This window comes from Oryzias latipes, chromosome 7 (assembly GCF_053564925.1).
Source record: "Oryzias latipes strain Hd-rR chromosome 7, Olatipes_Hd-rR_3.1".
NCBI lineage: Eukaryota > Metazoa > Chordata > Actinopteri > Beloniformes > Adrianichthyidae > Oryzias > Oryzias latipes.
In genome coordinates this window covers 13144059-13163364 of record NC_136243.1, presented here as the reverse complement: position 1 = coordinate 13163364, position 19306 = coordinate 13144059, and the positions used below count along the sequence as shown (strand labels likewise).

General features: G+C 43.9%; 1 protein-coding gene across 2 annotated transcripts in view; it reads left to right on the top strand.

Annotated features, from left to right (window-relative positions):
• Positions 1–19306, top strand: part of plxna2 (plexin A2) — a 248642-nt gene that overhangs the window by 215590 nt on the left and 13746 nt on the right. For both annotated transcript variants that reach the window (XM_020704870.3, XM_004070981.5), the window contains exons 23-27: positions 7916–7982; positions 8118–8264; positions 8851–9010; positions 11855–11958; positions 17058–17157. In XM_020704870.3, the coding sequence (XP_020560529.1) occupies positions 7916–7982; positions 8118–8264; positions 8851–9010; positions 11855–11958; positions 17058–17157 (578 nt within the window). The remainder of the gene's footprint in view (positions 1–7915; positions 7983–8117; positions 8265–8850; positions 9011–11854; positions 11959–17057; positions 17158–19306) is intronic.

Sequence of the window (19306 nt, the reverse complement as noted above, 5' to 3'; positions counted from 1 at the left end):
ATACTAAACAATGACCAAACTGAGGGGGAATTCAATTCAAAGATCAGCTTTACACATCTTTAGTCTTAAGCTACGTTCACGGCGCCCTCTGCAATGCACATAAAAGGTCTACGTAAACCCAGGTTTTGGGCTTCTGCCTTGCAAACTTGCATCGTTTTGCACATTTCTAAGACCTTTTTTGGGCTTTATGTACAAACACATGCTGAAAGTCAAATCTGGTTGACCTTTGACCAACAGGGACTCTGACTCTTTGGATGGTGTGTCTTTTAATTCACAGAAGTACCAGCTGTTTAAAAAAAATTGATCATAAAGGAGAAATTAATAATTGCGGTTTGTCTCCGGCCGGTGTAGGTACCATAACCGTTCGGCCTGGAACTTCTGTTCGGGGTCCTTTTGACTGAAGGTAATGTCACACTACGGTAACCCCACTTGGACAAACTACGTAGCGTCGAGATCTGCTCTGGTTTTTTTCATTTCACATTTCCTTTCATAACCTTAAGTTATTTTCCCTCATAAATTGTGTCTGACAATATTCTTTGTAATTTCTATAAAGACATGTTGCCACAATCCGCTTGTTATTCCAGTTTAAATTCAGCCTTGGCTGAAAATGTTGTCAGCACGGCTAAATGTTGATCTTCCGGGTCCGTTCTGCCAATAATAAAGCACTCTGCACACGGATTAAAAAAAACTATAAGCGAACATGCATTCAATAATCATAATAAGAATAATAAAGGCACGTTTAGAAGACACTCTCGCTCTATGTCGGAGCTCTGTTTGTTTACAACAGACTTCATAATATTTTATTCTATGATAGTATCGTAATTTGTCCAGACCAATCACTATCTGACACGTCATTGGACCAACGGACAGCCAATCACAAAATGTGACGTCAGCATTAGTCCGTGGAACCCAAACGGAAGTTCCAGGCAGAACGGTTATGGTACCTACACCGGAATGATGACACCAAGTCTTTCACATATCAGAATCGAGCTGTGAAAGAGAAAGCCTGGAGCAAGACGTACCAAATGTACACCACTTCAACCTTTTCCACTAAGACTCTTTCGACTGTAGGTGGTTAACATGCACTAGTATTGGGCAGCGACAGTCCAGTGTGAACACCGTAAGCTAAACACACATTCAGCATGTTCAAAAACACATCAGTCAAATGCCCCTGTATGGGTGCTGCAGCTTTTTCGGTTGCTCGGGCCCGCAGAGGGATGTAGAGAGGAGCAGACGCATCTAAAGGGGACCACAGCAGTGTCTTGCTGTTCCTATGAACCTCATTGAAAATGGAACGTACGATCGTCACGCGTGTGGTAAGTGTATCGTAAAGCAGCGGTCCCCAACCATGTGGTACCAGGCCACACAGAAAGAATAAATAACATTACTTTCATTTTTATTTATTTCGGAATCTGACAGATGTTTTATTTTGAAAATTGCCTGATTCTCTGTCAAATCCGTTTCTGTTACTCTTGACGCAGGCCAATTCACTCCTCTTGGTCATGTGATAGGTTACCGCTAAAATAAAACCCAGGAGCTTGCAAAATGAGTAAAAAACAAACGTCTTTGGAAAGTTTCTTTGCCAAGGGGAAAAGGCCCAGCCAGGAGACAGAAGAGGAGCCTTCAAGCTGCATTGAATAAACAGTACTTCTTTTTTGCACGATGAGTGTGGGAAGGCGAGAGGATGATGACACCTGTGCGATGTACAATGTCATGCGTGTCAAAATAAAAACGCTCAGGCTTCGTCCTGTCATGTCTCTGTTCCTCTTTTATCGTAATGCTGCTACAAGAATAATCCGCCTACAATTTAAAGACCAGGTTGTGAAAAATTTCTGTGACGTGACACCGGTCCGTGGCGTTAAAAAGGTTGGGGACCACTGTCGTAAAGTATTGGTATGGCTGATGTGAGTCACACACGGGGTGATGGTTTTGTACGGGGCCCTTTCACCACTCACTTGTGGCGTAGGGGTGATGGTTTTGTACGGGGCCCTTTCACCACTCACTTGTGGCGTAGGGGTGATGGTTTTGTACGGGGCCCTTTCACCACTCACTTGTGGCGTAGGGGTGATGGTTTTGTACGGGGCCCTTTCACCAATCACTTGTGGCGTAGGGGTGATGGTGTTGTACGGGGCCCTTTCACCACTCACTTGTGGCGTAGGGGTGATGGTGTTGTACGGGGCCCTTTCACCACTCACTTGTGGCGTAGGGGTGATGGTGTTGTACGGGGCCCTTTCACCACTCACTTGTGGCGTAGGGGTGATGGTGTTGTACGGGGCCCTTTCACCACTCACTTGTGGCGTAGGGGTGATGGTCTTGTACGGGGCCCTTTCACCACTCACTTGTGGCGTAGGGGTGATGGTGTTGTACTGGGCCCTTTCAAATTCAAATTCAAATTTCAAATTCAAATTCAAATTTTATTTGTCACACACACAATCATACAGCGTACAATGTGCAGTGAAATGCTTAGGCGACCGCCCGCGACCTCAAACAAGAAAGAATATCAATAGGAATAGGAAGATAGATATAAAATATAGGAATATACAATATAAAAACATAAAAACATAAAAATAGAATGTCCGAATGTGTGCAAATATGCTCTAAAGTGACATATGTGAAAGTGGCTTGTGTGTATAATGTCCATGATTACTGGTTAAGAGTCCGTATCGCCTGCGGGAAGAAGCTCCTCCTCAGTCTCTCTGTGTTGGCCTTCAGAGAGCGGAAGCGCTTTCCTGACCGCAACAGCGAGAACAGTCCGTTGTCGGGGTGGCTGAGGTCCTTTGTTATCTTCCTGGCCCTGGTCCAGCACCGCCTGCTGTAGATTGAGTGCAGGTCAGGGAGCTCGGTGTGGATGATGCGCTCAGCTGAACGCACCACCCTTTGGAGAGCTCGTCTGTCCTGCATGGTGCTGTTCCCGAACCAGGTTGTAATGTTTCCTGTCAGGATGCTCTCTATGGTGCACGAGTAAAAGTTCCTAAGCACCACAGAGGGCAGTCTAAAGTCTCTCAGACGTCTAAGATGGTAAAGACGCTGCCGGGCCTTTTTCACCACGGTGTTGATGTGACAGGACCATGACAGGTCCTGCGTGATGTGGACACCGAGGTATCGGAAGCTGTTCACTCTCTCCACTGGGCTCTTGTCGATGACGGGGGTCTGGTAGTTCCTCTTCTGCTTTGTGGCGAAGTCCACTATCAACTCCTTTGTCTTGCTGACGTTTAGGAGGAGATTGTTCCTCTCACACCAGTTTTCCAGATGTCCAATCTCCTTCAGGTAGGCCGTCTCATCATTATCAGTGATCAGGCCCACCACAACGGTGTCGTCAGCGAATTTGATGATGGTGGTGGAGTTGGTGGACGCCACGCAGTCGTACGTGTACAGTGAGTACAGTAGAGGGCTCAGAACACAACCCTGAGGGGCTCCAGTGTTGAGAGTGATGGAAGCTGAGACAAATCCGCCCATCCTTACTGCCTGTGGTCTGCCAGTTAGGAAATTGGAGATCCACTGACACAGAGATGGGCTGAGTCCCAGGTGCTCCAACTTGGTGGTGAGTGTGGAGGGAATTATGGTGTTAAATGCTGAGCTGTAATCAACAAAGAGCATTTTAACATAATTTCCCCTTCCAGTGTCCAGATGAGTGAGAGAAGTATGAAGTAGATGAGAGATAGCGTCGTCCGTTGAGCGGTTCGAACGGTAAGCAAACTGTAGTGGATCCAATGTGTCAGGTAGTGAGGAGATAATGAAGTCTTTGATCAGTCGCTCGAAGCACTTCATCACTACTGAGGTGAGGGCTACAGGTCGATAGTCATTGAGGGAAGTAGGATGGGGTTTCTTTGGGACTGGAACAATAACAGACTCCTTAAAGCATGTAGGGATCACCGACTGAGATAAAGAAGTGTTGAATATCTCTGTGAACACAGGTGCTAGCTGGTCTGCACAGGCTCTGAGGACTCTACCTGAGATGCCATCTGGACCTGCTGCTTTCCTGGTGTTTACTCTCCTGAAGGCTCTCCTCACGTCATGCTCGGAGATGATGAACGCGTTACTGGTACTGGTAGTGACTTCCTGTCTGCAGCCGTTAGTACCGCTAGCATTAGCGATGCTAGCATTAGCATCGCTAGCGTCCTTGGCTGCAGCCTCGAAACGAGCATAGAAGGTGTTCAGTTCGTCTGCCAGAGTCCTGTCCGCGTTCGTCACACCGGATGTTGGTGCTCTATAGTCCGTTATTGTTCTTAGTCCCTGCCACAGGCTCCTGGAGTCACTCTGTTGGAGTTGTGACTCTAGTTTCCTCCCGTAGCGCTTCTTCGCCTCTTTCACCGCCTTCCGGACGTTGTATGACGCAGCCTTATACAGCTCCATGTCCCCGGACGCGAGTCCCGCGTTATAGGCAGCGGTGCGAGATCTCAGAGCGTCACGGATGGTTTTATCCACCCACGGCTTCTGATTGGGAAACGTTCTGATCTTCGTTTTCTGTACGGTGTCATCCGCTAGTTTCCCCACAAATCCCACAACCGCTTCCGTAAACACGTTGATGTCATCGGAGCTGTTTCGAAACATGCCCCAATCAGCGTCCTCGAGTGCGTCCTGTAAGGCGGCCACCGATTGGCCCGTCCAGCGCGCGACCTCTCTCTGAACCGGGCGACCTCTCTCTGAACCATTCACTTGTGGCGTAGGGGTGATGGTTTTGTACGGGGCCCTTTCACCACTCACTTGTGGCGTAGGGGTGATGGTGTTGTACGGGGCCCTTTCACCACTCACTTGTGGCGTAGGGGTGATGGTGTTGTACGGGGCCCTTTCACCACTCACTTGTGGCGTAGGGGTGATGGTGTTGTACGGGGCCCTTTCACCACTCACTTGTGGCGTAGGGGTGATGGTTTTGTACGGGGCCCTTTCACCACTCACTTGTGGCGTAGGGGTGATGGTGTTGTACGGGGCCCTTTCACTACTCACTTGTGGCGTAGGGGTGATGGTCTTGTACGGGGCCCTTTCACCACGCTTTAGTAGTGTGTGAGTACTGGTCCCTTACTGATCGCCTGCAAATGGAGGACTCACGGGGTACAGGGGATGCATAATTGTTTGGAGACGCGCCCTGATTGTCTATTTCCTCATTTCTAACAGTCAGGCAGCACGCAAGGAGCGCTAACTTGTCCGTACCACACACCTGCATTTCTCCTACTTCATCCTTACGTATTCTAGAAGTGTTTGCTATGACCGGTGGAAGAAATGCGCATTTCCACTCTATTGGATCACATGCGTGTCCCATCCTGTATCCACCTGTAAAGGCAGTTGTGACATAAGTTTTTCCCTCATGTCAGTGGCTAAACTCATGCATGAACCTCTCCAGGCTTTAGTCCTAGCCCGGGCGCCGATACGCGACTCAGCAAAGTCACGTCCATGTTGGACTGAAAAGCTATAATCATGCGTTGCGCTGCAGAGGAGACGGAAGCATTTCCACATTGCCATTAATACCTGCCTGCTTGGATTCCCACTAATCCGCGGTTCATCACCTCCCGCCGTAAAGCCCCTCGATCATATCCACCAGACTAATCACAGTCATTTACTGCCGCATTAAGAGGGTCATTTTCTGTCAACGCACTGCCGTCTGAACAGGCAGTGCTCATTTTCCAGCCAGTCTGGCAGGGTTCATCTGCAACCAGGTGACAATCCCAAGCTGTCAGTCTCTTGTAAACCGCAGTGGGATGGGGGGGGCACGATCCACGTGTTATTCCTCCATTATAGCAGTTGCCCACAGGAACACGGCGCAGGCAGAGAGAAATCTCATTCTTTCGAAAAATATTTTGAACATTTCTGCTTCACTTGCAGATTTTGTTTGGATCTATGAGTTTGTATGAAGTGGGGGAAGGTAAACTTGTTGACTTCTATCAGAATTTTCTTTAAAAAAAAGGTGATATTTATATTGAAGTTACATTTCAATTCATCATTCCTCCTTCTTGTAAGTCAAACTCTTATGTTTGTAAACGTTCCCTCAGAAGGAAAATCACTACATGAAGGAAGAGGAACTTTCATCTCTAGACAGAAAGTCTGTATAAGCATGCTTGGAAATAATTTGTTAAAATATACATTTTCTTTCTAAAAAAACGGAAAAAAAAGAAAAGAAAATGTTAAGTTGGTGACTCATGAATTGTTCTGCTTCTTGTTACATTTATATTAATGCAAATTAACAACAAATACAAAGTTTTTATTTAAATGTTTGCGAAATATTTAAACAAATATAACAAAACACATTAATGTCCACCTGTAAACGTATAAATGAGATAAAGTTTCATTTTTCATCCCTATGTCTATAGAAGTTTGAACTCATAGAATGTGAAACAGAGAAATGATTCAGAAATGACGCAGGATTTGCATTCCAGCCACAACTAAACACCGCTAAGAGGACCGGCCGGTTGCTATGGTGATTCCCGCTTTGTTCTTGCAGTTGGAGGGAGAGGAAGAACCGGTGTCGAACAGGTGGAGGCAGACAAAGACGCGCTAGAAAAAGAATCTCAGATGAAAAGCTGAATCCAGAAGAAGAAAACATCGTGTTATGCTGGATATTTGTAAAAAAAAATATTCTGAAGGACACAATAAACCAAAACACACTGCTGACAGCTGAAACAGGGACTTTTTTCTACTTCTAATGAGAAATAATAGATCCTATAGACACTTACTGCTGGTACTTGTGATTCATCATATTCACATTCCGCTTGTTTGAGAAAGAAAATCTTTAAGCCCAAAAACTACAATTTACCAAAAAATTTGTTTTAAATTTTCATTTAGATTATTATAATCACCTAATAATGTAAAATATGTTAATTTCATTGTGCAAATGTTATAAAATACATGACATTTCAACTACAGCCGCAATTTCTTTTAGTTTTTCTGTATTATTTTTAAACTGATCTGACAGAGGACGAACATTCAGCCAAACACAGAAAGTGACGGGTTAAAAAGAGCACATTCAAAATCCTACATATTTATATTAAACTTAAAAAAGCTAAGTATAAATCATAATCTAGTTTCAGGTAAAGCATGTGAAGCATAACAGCCCTGCTTTCCAGTTTGTTCATAGTTTCACATTTATATTCTTTTGAAATAGATTTTAAAATGTGTTGACAACAGAAAAACATGCAGAGACAGAATTTAAAAAAGATCGATTAGTTTACGACTTTGATACGATGTTGACGACTAAAACACAAACGCACCAAAACGGTCATGCAGCAAAAATAAAAGCACAATAAGAAGCTAGAAAAAAGTTTGCAAGCTGATGGGAAGGATGCTTCGATGCTCACGCACTGGAACCCATAATCATTATGGGATGTATACAGGCTCCCCTCATCGCCTGTAGAAGCAAATATTCACAGGTCATCGCACAATTGCGTTTTTTTTTATTTGTTTTCATGCCCAATCAAGCCCAGCAGAAAGCCTACCTCCATCTGTGATTGACTGGGAAGGGCGGACAAACTGGAGAGGTGTGTGTGTGTGTGTGGGGGTGTGTGTGTGTGTGTGTGTATGCGGTGGGGGGCAGCAGAGGAAGGAAGGAAATGAGAGGAGATCATTTTGGCGTTACCTGGCTGTGACAGCACTTGTCTCTCTCAACAGCTGAGGCTTGTCACAGCTGCTGATGTCCCGCTGTGTCGAACCACACATGAATAATCAACAATAACACACACACACACACACACACACACTTATACAGGGCGTGTGCGCACAGATGCCCTCCGTCTCCGCTCGGCTTTGCTCACTCACTGTGACCGCGAGCGCAGAAGCGAACCCGTGTGTCGGCGAGGCCAACATGTCAAGATAATGTCCCCGAAGATTGGCCCCCAAAACCTCATGAATTATGGAGGATTTCGGTTCCGCTCGTATTTTATCAAGAGGGAAACTTCATGTCGATCCTCTAAATGTCCTGTCATTCCAGAACGGAATCGGTTGCAGAGAAGATGCTCACAAACTGGTTTGCCTTCCTCCTTCACAAATTCCTCAAGGTCAGTACGCAGAACAACACAACCTGCTGTGTGTGGGCGTCTCCTCCTAAATGGCCTCTTTGTTGTTTTATTTTGAAAGTTATCAAGTGTGAGGGTTTTTGTTTTTTTTAGCGTGATGGCTGTGTGTGTTGGCAGGAGTGCGCGGGGGAGCCTCTGTTTATGCTGTACTGCGCCATCAAGCAGCAGATGGAAAAGGGGCCCATCGACGCCATCACTGGAGAGGCCCGGTACTCCCTGAGCGAGGACAAGCTCATCCGCCAGCAGATCGAGTACAAAACCCTGGTAAGGCCACACTCCGCCGAACACCGCGGGGGTTTACACAAAGGCTCAGAGCAGACGCCGCCGCCGCCAAGATGCTTTTTTAACTCTTTTCACAATGAACTGCTTCTTAGATGTGTTTTATCGCATCACTCAGCCGTGGGAAGAAAATTAGCTAAGTGCCTGACAACAGGACACCGTGTTGGTCCAACATCCAGATAGGTGGTTGTAGTGATTGAAACCCCCCCTTTGTATCTACACACAGCTACACGGGAAACATAAAGGAAAAGCCCTCACACAACCAGCATGTGACATGACAACGCTCTGATTGCTCCGACTTTGAATTTGGCTCATTACGTGCTAATACCCCGGCAGAGTTGGAAATTGGTGTCCCGCCGAAGGTGTGAAATTAGATTTTGGGATGGCTGTAAGAGCGGAAATGGTGTTTCCGAGCTCCTGCTACGCTCCGAGGAGACTCTAATGAAGGCGAAGCTCCGAGCCTGGAGCCAAGCCCAGTTGGTAGCGGGACATCTCAAGCTCCTCTCCTTCTGTGATGATTGACTCGTTCTCTTCTCTGTCCACGCCCTCCACCCTTGTCTGTACAATCCAGATCCTGAACTGCGTGAACCCCGACAATGAAAACAGTCCGGAGATCGCAGTGAAAGTGCTGAACTGTGACACCATCACCCAAGTGAAGGAGAAGATCCTGGACGCCGTTTACAAGAACATGCCCTACTCCCAGAGACCCCGCGCCGTCGACATGGACCTCGGTACGGCACACAAGCGCAGTCAACACCTGTCATTTTCACAGATTGCCAGATTCAACCTTATATAACCACTGCTATCATATCTGATACTCGCATTTCTAAGACCTTTCCTTAACCCTTGTGCTATCCTAGGCACTTTGTGTACAACACAATGCACTCAATAAATAAAAATGTAAAAAAAAAACGTGCAAAATTGCACTAAAGGAATCCACAAAACAGCAAGACCATAAAAATTTTACTAATTTGGTCCATGTTTTCTGCCCTGTAGTTTATCATCATTCCACTAGGGGCAGTAGAAGGGATTGTCCTGGTCATTTCAAAATGGTTGCCTCCATTAAATTTAAAAAACACTTTTTGGTGGGAAAATATCATAAGTTTACTAAATTTTCTAAATGTTTAGATTAACTTAGCGATTGGTGTTAATTATTAAATCACTACTTGCTGTATTGAAACAATGCAACATTTGTGGATAATAAATTCTTTCTAATAGAATTACGCAATGTAAAAATGTATTGTATTAGAGAAGTGGCTAAATAAGATGCTTTTTTTTCCCCTGAACACTAATGTCAATAGTTTGCGTCTTAAAAGAACATTATAAGCAACAACTTACCAAATTACTCAACATAAGTGAAACTATATATATCTCATCAAAAAATGAAACTGAAAATCTTTAATGTGGACTTTATCCAAGGGTTAAAAATAGCATGTTAATTCCAAAAAAATGAATTTTCTGTCAATGATTTCATGTAGTGACCTATACAGGGAGGGAACATCTAGGCGTGTGTACCAATGATCAGCACATTAGTGAGATAAAACTCCAGCAGCCCGTCAATGGTTGCCAGGCCGTCTGTCAAACAGACAGAGCGGAGCATCAATGTCTGTTGGCGCTCTCTGGCTGGTGGGGCCAGGAGGACTCAGTGCGTTTAGGCAGAACAGAGGGCTTGTTTTACAATGAGTGTTTTTACATTTGTGACGTGGACGATCGTGCTTAGCTCCACTCCACTCCCACGCAGTCTGCCACTTCCATCCTTGCTTGTGTCTCTACCTCCACTCTGTCCTAGTTTTATTTATTTTTTCGTCCATATCTAACAATTTTACAGCTTCTTGTTGATTTGAGCCTAAGTGGAACCCCACTGAGATAAAGAGACGTTTCATGCTCATGCAGCAGGGGTGTAAAGTTACACAACCCAAATAGCAAGCTGGAAATCAAAGCAACAGACAACACAATGACTCAGCGTTCCCTCTTTGTTTTTGATTTCGACTTTTTGACTGTTTGCTTTTTCCATCTGCTGTGCTTTCTGAACAAGATGGGCTGTGTTTGACAGACATTCACCAGTTAGGAAACATAGCCTGCCTGCCTGCCTGCAAGCATGCAATAGTCATGTGAAAGGTAAAAATCAGGATAAATCCACCCCTGTCTGCGTGAAGATGCTAGAGTATACCCCCCTACTACACTGCATTGGTGCTCCATCATATGATCCGTTTTTTTCCTGGCCAGCATTCCTGCAACCAACCTGCATTTTTACATGTTTCAAGCAAAACTGTAATTATTCATCACGCCTCGTCAACCAACAGCATTTGGATCCTAGAACAGGCATACATTAATGTTGCAGAGCCCATAAGATAAGAGTGTTTGATGGTTAAGACCACAAATCCATACAATGGGAGTAATACCAGAGTATAACGAGGAGTTTTCCTCTACAATCATGTTTTTTAGATGCAATACTTCACTCAGCTCAGCAGTTGGGAGTCGCAGACAGAAGGAAAACCTGATCAGAAATCGTAGTTTAGAATCCGTTTTTTGTTTTTTTCAATTGCCCTCAGAGCCCAATGTTTGTTGATCCGACTGTAAATCCTTAAGGTATCAAAAGTCCCTGATCTAGAGGTGGTGGACTAATACTTAAGTCCACGGATAAATACTACATGCCAAATTCACTTTAGATGCACCATTAAATTGTTACTTAAGAAAAAATGTATAAACACTGGAATACTTCACACAAAAACTGAAAAAAAACTTATATATACGCCTTTACAAATAATATTGAATGTTTGCATACATACCAATATACTTTTACACTCAATATTTTACATTTATATTTTATACACTTATAATATTTTATACTTATATTTTACACTTCAATATTTTTAAACTTTTACACAAATACTTTTAAACTTTTACACAAATACTTTTTAACAATTACATACGTATTAAAAAATAATTTTACATACATGCTTATATACACAAATACTATTACAGCCTTATGTACATGCTAATATGTATTTAACGTGTGTAGGATTAAAGCAGTGTGACTGTAACTGTTTTGTGCACGGAATATAACAGTATACAGTATATTCAAGAAGATAATAGTTTTTATAAATGAATGTACTTTGTAGGTGTAAGAGTACCCTCAAATTTGTGCAACAAAGTGTGTATACTCTGTTGTTTCTTCTTCTCAGTGAGATACGTAAAGGTAAACTGCTCAGAAAAAGTACAGCGCTTCAATGTTGCTAACTCATATAGCATTTCTCTTCAAAGTACTTCTCGTGGTTTAATGGTAGTTAGCGGTCTGAGCCGCTACGCCAGCAGCTTCGCCATGTGCTGCACATATTTGAACGTCAGCTGAGAAGCAAACTTAAAAGTTGTGTGACTCTAAGAAATGAAGGATAATATTTCCATTGTGTTTGGTTTGCATTTGGCTAGGTTTGACACTGCACGTGTAAGCTAGCTCTGGGGCTACACCAACCAAATCGCAAGTGTTGGCTAGCTGTGAGCGCTAACGCTTGCAGAGAAAAGCAAAGGGAAAAAAGAATTCCAGCGAGCTTACGCTCTCTTCTTGGTGCTTTCAGAGTGGCGCCAGGGACGAATGGCCCGTGTGGTTTTGCAGGACGAAGACATCACCACCAAGATTGAAAACGACTGGAAGAGACTCAACACACTCTTGCACTACCAGGTAGAAAATGCACACAACAAACAGTATTCTGCTTTTTAAAATCATCCCTCAAACTTTACTCTGGGTTTATCAGGATTGTTTTCTCCTGCTCCTATTATGGAAATAGCTTCACTGACACTTTAATGTTTCCTGCTCTCGATTTTAAGACAGCCGGTTTCTGAAGCCTCATCTCCATGCACAGATAACAGGCTCACAGAGCAGAGGACCATTACCGTACACAAGGAGGGAGGGACCAATTATTATCTCTTCTCGGTTTTGTTTGTCTTTTTACTCTCTAACTACTGAATTTACAAAATAATTTTTTCTAATACTTTCTTGAGTCCAGTTCAATGAAGTAGTGAGATAAAGTGGAGGAAAATGACGAGTTCTGCATCTAAAAAAAAAAGGAATTTGTGTCATTTATATGAATAAAACAAAGAGAGAAACAGCAAAAGCCACAGATAAAAAATAATAAGGAATGGAATAGGAAGTGTGTCTCCTCTTGCTTGTAGTTATATATTCACCCGGCCCTCATTAGCCAGCCAAAGGGGACCATCTGCCTAAAAACTGCGTGAGTTTTGATTCTACCTGCGTCAGAGCGGAGGGGTTTGACAGGGATGCATCACGGGGGCGGCTCCATCTTAGCAGCAGAGCCAGAGGACGAGGTAGCGAAGATCTTGACCTCACAGGCGGAGGCCGCTCTGAGCTCCTGGGCCGCCAGAGAACAGGCAGAATCACTTAGCAGATGCAGGAGTCATTAGAAGAAAGGGACACATCGTCGTGTCCTTCACAGAGAACTCGGTATCATGCTGCTTCTTCCTCCTTTGTCCTTTTTCTCGTGACGTTGTCCGTTCTGCTCTTGACCTACTTTCTACTTATCTTTCTCACTTTTCCTCTTTTTTTTGCAGCTTTTTTAATGTTTTCCACATTATTTTTTTAAACCCATGTTTAAAAAGTTTCTACCTGCAAGCAATCATATGTGGGAGCACTTCACCTGCTTTGTTTCTTAACAGTCCTTAGTACGTTAATCCATTACTAGCAACAACTACTTTATTTGCAGTCACTTTCCAAGAACAGCTTCACCCTGCTGTGTCCACAGCTTGATCTTAAAATGATTCTGTTACCCCGGTAACAAGAGGACAATTGGTAACCGTTTGAAATCAATTGCACTTAATTTTACTCTTTGGAACCAGATTGTAGAACAAGTTTTTTGATGCATTTGCATTGCGTACATAGATAAAACCTCAAGGTTTCACACTGCAAACCACAGATAACAAGTGGTTTACTGAGGGCCATGAGTCTTTTTCTCTTCTAAAACCGTTAAGAAGCAGAAGGAGACAGATTGAAAAGAAATAAAAAAAATGTATCAGCTTTGCACCAACCTTTGAGTGACCAGCTAAGAACAAAGCTAAATGCCCCTCGTCTGACCTAAAATGCCCCTCGTCTGATCTGAAATGCCCCTCGTCTGACCTGAAATGCCCCTCATTTGATCTGAAATTCCCCTCATCTGACCTGAAATGCCCCTCATCTGACCTGAAATGCCCCTCGTCTGACCTGAAATGCCCCTCATCTGACCTGAAATGCCCCTCATCTGACCTGGAATGCCCCTCATCTGACCTGAAATGCCCCTTTCTCTTCAGGACAGCAATAGAGAGAACACAGATGATGTCACCGACAGAAAGATCCAGTTGCCTGTCTATGTCATCGGCCGATGCTGCTTGGCTGTTTCAAATCAAACTTTATTTTTTATAGCAACTCATGCTACTCAAACTGCTTTCCATAAAAACATCAAGTCCCAGACCTGGATCTCCCACTCTGGGGTGGGCACACAACTCAGAAAAGATGTAACTATTCTCTTTGTAAATGTTAAACAAGAACATAAAAAAAGGAAGTAGGACATTGGATCACCCTAGCTCTCAGCTGCAGTTTTGCGATTTTTGCATCACAGTCCTTTTTAAAAAAAAAAACATTTTAGAAAAGACTGTGAATCCATTGCTGCGCTGAGGAAAATCCTCTGAAAGGTGTCGAGATATGACAGCATGAGTCCAGACGAGATGGGAGTACTGGGTAGGAAAGACTGTGGTGGGGGGTTGAGAAAAGAAAGATAGAGGATGACCACACTCTGCTGTCTGGTCGACTCACCGCTGTCTAATGGAAGGTCTTATCACAGGCGGGCCTCGCCGCTCTTATCACACCTGCCCAATATCAGCCCCACACTGGATTATCCCTGAAAGGCGAATCTGCACGCCTTCAATCATTTGGGCTATCACAAGGACCCATCTCTGCTCCGGCTCCTGTGTCAGCCATGAAAGGCAGAGAGAGAAAAAGATGGAGGGACTTGTAAAAGGAAAAGGCTGCTGAGAAGCTATTTCATGCTCTCTAGAGTAAATGTATCACAGCGTTGGGGTGGAAACTTTGCGGAAAGTTGCTGGCGGATTAAAGGGAGCGTACATGCCGGCAGACAAAAGGGAGCTCACAGAACGGGAGAGTTGATCAAAATGATGTTGAAGGACTCAGGAATGAATGAGACGCTTTAATGGAGGATGAATGAAGGGAGAATTGAGACGTTTCTCCTCAAGAAACCCGAAATTCATCCTATGGCCTGTGTAGTGTGTTCAGAGTGGCCAGTTAATTCCAGATCCAATATCATGGTCAGGAGTAGCTCCTAAAGCCTCATGCACCTGTGCTGTGTTGACGTGTTTGAGTTGCCTGGGCCCGTGGAGGGTGGTAGAGAGGAGCGGACTGCCTCTTATGAGTGCAGGTGTGTCTCGTAGGGCCACCTCAAGGGATGTTGAAAATGGAGCGTACACGTGAAGTATTGGTAAGTAATGTAAGTTGTATGCACTGATGAAGTACTGGTGTTGCTGTCGTATGGTGCCCTTATACCACACTGTAGTCGTTTCTTAAGGTGCCATTACTGGCTCCTCACTGACAGTGGAAACAACGCACACACAGGGTGTGCAGGTGATACACGAGCGCCTGTGGGATATCTGCACAAACTGCACCTTGATTGTCTAGTTCCCTCATTATTAATGCTGCGTTCACACCGAACGCAATTGGGTGTTAAGTTACGTTCACAACTGGGCATGTGATGAGCGTTCAAGGATGTGCTAAACAGGAATTCTTGTGCTGTTCACACTGGACTGTCGCTGCCAGATACCAATGCATGTACTCAAAGCTGAAAGAGGCTTGTTGTAAAATGTCAAAGCGGTGCAAATCTCATGACTCTCGCTCCAGGCTTTTTCTTTCACAGATCTATCCTGAAATCTGCAATAATTGGTGTTATAGAATTCCGGCCGGGTACAAACCACAATTATTCATTTCTCCTTTATGATCAATTTTCCAAAGGTTGGTACTACCGTGAACCGAAAGGGACGCCGTCCATACATCACTACCAAATCTGAGTCCCTGATTGGTCAAAGTACGACTTTCAGTGCGCATTCAATGCTGCACATTTTGTTCATAGAGCGCAAAGACGGACTTAAAACTGTTTGTAGCAATGTGTGAACACAGGAGTTTTGAATCCAGAAGCTCCAGACACGTGTGGGAGGAGCTTATGTCTTTTTGAGCCTCATCTCTACATGGTAGCATTGACTGTATATCTAATTTAAAATGCACGGAACACACGGAGGATGTTTACAGATCAGCTTTGTTTATTTTGAAGAACTCCCCAAAAGTTTCAGTAAGCACGTCTACATGTCTGGGTTATGAGATCATTCATATCTCTGTCATTTATCACACTCAAACATTGAAACTGGACGTCTTTGATGCACAAATCCCATTGGATGTGAACGCAGCTCAACCGCCAGGCTGCATGCTAGGAGCGTACTGTTTCCACATGAACAGCGCCAACGAGCTCCTCGGACAGTCCCTATGATTTGGCCGGTCGACACTATTGCATCTTACCTTCCTCACCCTTACTTACCCTTGTGTGTGGTAAAAATGTGCATGAACTTTTTGCACCCTGAATGGTCCATGACTTTGATATTTCCTGTGGGCCACCTGCGTACACGTTTCCCCAATTTTCCCCCTCAGACAGCTCATATCTAACCGTAAGGGCTTAGAGAGCTGCCTCTCAACAACCAATACAAACTCTACCAAAAACACTCAATGAGTGATCCATTTTCCATCAAGAGAAGGACAAGACCTCCTTCTCTTTGAAGGACACAAATAAAGAATTTTCAATCCTTTCTGTGGATTCTTTGAGGTATCTTTCTGAGGGTGGAGGCCTGACATTTGCCTATTGTTTCTCTTGTGATGGAGGCTCGTCAGTTTTTCTTTGTGGGGCTTGAAGCAGAAAGCCCTCCTGTGGGTAAATCTGTAAAGGCCAGCCAACAGGCTCTTTTGTTTTCAGGGTAAAAAGGAAGAAAAAAAGAGAAGTTCAGTTTGATGCCTTCTGTTTTTCCTTCATAAAAGCTGGACATGTGAGTGCGCTCACAGTAGTGACATCAATTATGACAGCGAAATGATGTCATGCATTAGCTGAAGAGGATCCAATGGACCATTTTATTTCCCTCAAATTGAAAGTTTTCTTAATTTCTGCAGCAAGAAAGGGATACAGGAAATACATGTCAGTGTTGGTTTCCTTTTAAATTGTCATACCTGACTTCACATTAGATGTTTGCCGTCTCTGACGTAATGTTAGCTTGTCTTTTTTTTTTTGTCTTTGTCTCCATCTCCAAAGCTTACATCATGTCTGCCAGAGCATTGACAGTCATGTTGAGTACAGCCGCGATGCAGGCGCAGCACTTTGCCGTGCCGAAAAAGCCACAGGGCTGCGGCACCGAGCAACAGGGAGCACAGATATGACACGAAGAGATGAAGGCTTCTGAGATGTATTTTACTCAGGGGATTGCTCACTCGGGGTCTTACATCCTCTCATGTTGTTTTCTCTGTGGTGTGAAATAAATCTGTGAACATGTTGTAAACAAATATTCTGACAGGCTTTCCAACTGAAGAAAAAAAAAACCTTCTTGGAATTGATTTTATTTTATGTTTTTTGTCACAAAGGCTGCGACTTTTTCTAAGGAACTGAATTAATTTAACACTTATAAGGGCCAGAAAACAGCTATTTTTCTGCATATAATCTCACTGAAAGGGTGTTGTTTGTCTCGACTCAGGTGTCAGACCGCTCCGTGGTGGCTTTGGTGCCCAAGCAGACGTCCTCGTACAACATCCCGTCCTCAGCCAGCATATCGCGGACTTCCATCAGCAGATACGGTGAGTCCCGACGTTAGAGCTGCCCGATCCTGGTCCTTGAGATCTACCAGCATGCTAGTTTTGCTGTTTTCTCTGCTTTCCACGGATTTGTTGACTCAGGTTTCTCCTCAATTTGATTGACTGGACACACCAGGCAAACAGCAGCAAAGACGTGCAGGGAGAAAAGTGGAATTAGTCAGGATGGTAGATTTGGCGGATCAGGAGTGGACAGCCCTGCTCTACTTGGGCTCCCCTCATTTGAACTTGATGAAAAATCAATCGGACACAGAACCTTTGCACCATGTTTGTCAGTGACGGAGCTATTCAGGTTTCAATACAACACAGAAGTATGGTTCTTTTACACACCAAGGCAGGGGTCCCCAAACTTTTTCCAGCGAGGGCTACTTGACGTTTCCATTCTCTGATCGGGGGCCAGGGTCAGTTTGAAACAGAAAAAGTGTGACGGTCACAGGGGGGCCTAAATGTAACTGAAAGCCACACATAACCAAATGTTATTAACCCAATCTGATATCAAATAATCCTCTCTGGGTTCTTTAGCCAAAAAAAAAGAATTATAATAATGACCAAATATATAATTAGGCTCTTTATGAAATCAGTAAAAAAACAAATAACCCTCTCTGGGTTCTTTACATAAAACGTCAGGAAATATATAATAACAGTATTTTAGATTTAAGAAAATCAATAATAACCAAATAAATCTCTGTGGATTTCACAGAATAAAGCTTTTGTTGTCAATGCACAATTTAAGGTAAATATTAAACTTCAGTTTTTAGAGCAGAATCTCTTAAATGACTCCTATGAGCAGCAGGCTCTCAAAATTTTTGTGTTCTTTCTTTATAATCCAGTTTTGGAGGCTTCAGGAGGCTAGCCGAGTAGACACCATTGTTTGTTCTCTCTGATCAACTTCCTTGGTTAATTTTTCCATCATTTTTCCGTTTTAAAGGGGGGCGGGGCCACGTTCAAGTTCTATGACTGGGGCAAAATGAGGTGGCAGTTGCAACATTTTTAGCTTGGCTCACATTTCAATTCAATTACGCTTTATTTACGTAAGGAAACAATTCTAGGGATTCTGTTTTTCATGCTTCCATGAGTCTCGATCCTGATGCCAGGATAAAAAAATAATAATGCAAAAGAAATAAAAAAATAAAAAGGGTCTTTCTCTGATATCGTTCAGTCAAACGGGTGGGAGGGCCAGGTCCGGCCCGCGGGCCGTAGTTTGGGGACCCCTGCACTAAAGGGTGCATCAGATTGCTAATGAATGGTCTGTTTTCTGAGCTTTTGTCAGAAAGTTATATAGAGCGCACTGTACTATAAGGCCCATTTAACAAGACAAAAGAGCTAGAAAGAAGTACGTCAGTCAGTCAGAAGCTGTGTTCACAGTAAGTCTACAACTTGTTTGTAACACGCTTCACGTTTTTTTTGTTTTTTTTGGGCTGGGTGGGTGCCTGCAGCATAGGGCGGGTCTCCCTTGGGGGGCCCTGGCTTGAACAATCACTCAAGCACAGGTGCCGTCCCACCTTTGCACCAGTAGTTTGCGTGACTGAATGAAATGTTTCACGTATGTTAGTCTGAATGCATAGGTTTGCGTGTGCGAACATTAGTTGTATTATGTCCATATTTAATTTTTTGTATGGGAACATATGTAACATTTGAGTGTGTGGACAGGCTCCGCCCCTTTAAGATATTTTATACATCTAAACCAGACAGTAATGATTATAAACATCCAGTAACTTGTTGCTTTATGATCCTTTATTATTTTACCCCCCACCCTCGGCCCTTTCTATAATCACCCTCTTATCCCCCCCCCCCCCCCCTCTCTAACAGGCAGAAAATAAATAGTAACCTAGAAAATTGAATATGGAATTAAAAAAATCTGAGATTTTATTTTTTTTGGCCATATCGCCCAGCTCTACTTCATAGGTTCTTCGGTTACTCTGAATTACCCCTAGGTGTGCATGTAAGGGTATGTGGGTGGTTGTGGTATAGGCCTGCAACAGACTGGTGACCTTTTCACCCAACAAGAGCTGGGATCTGGCTCCTAACCTCATGGCTAGATAGCTCTGACATCGCTCGCCACTTTTGTCCAACCGTGAATGTTAGGCTGGGGTTGTGAGGGGCCGTAAGCTATCAGGAGAGAGTTTAAACAGAG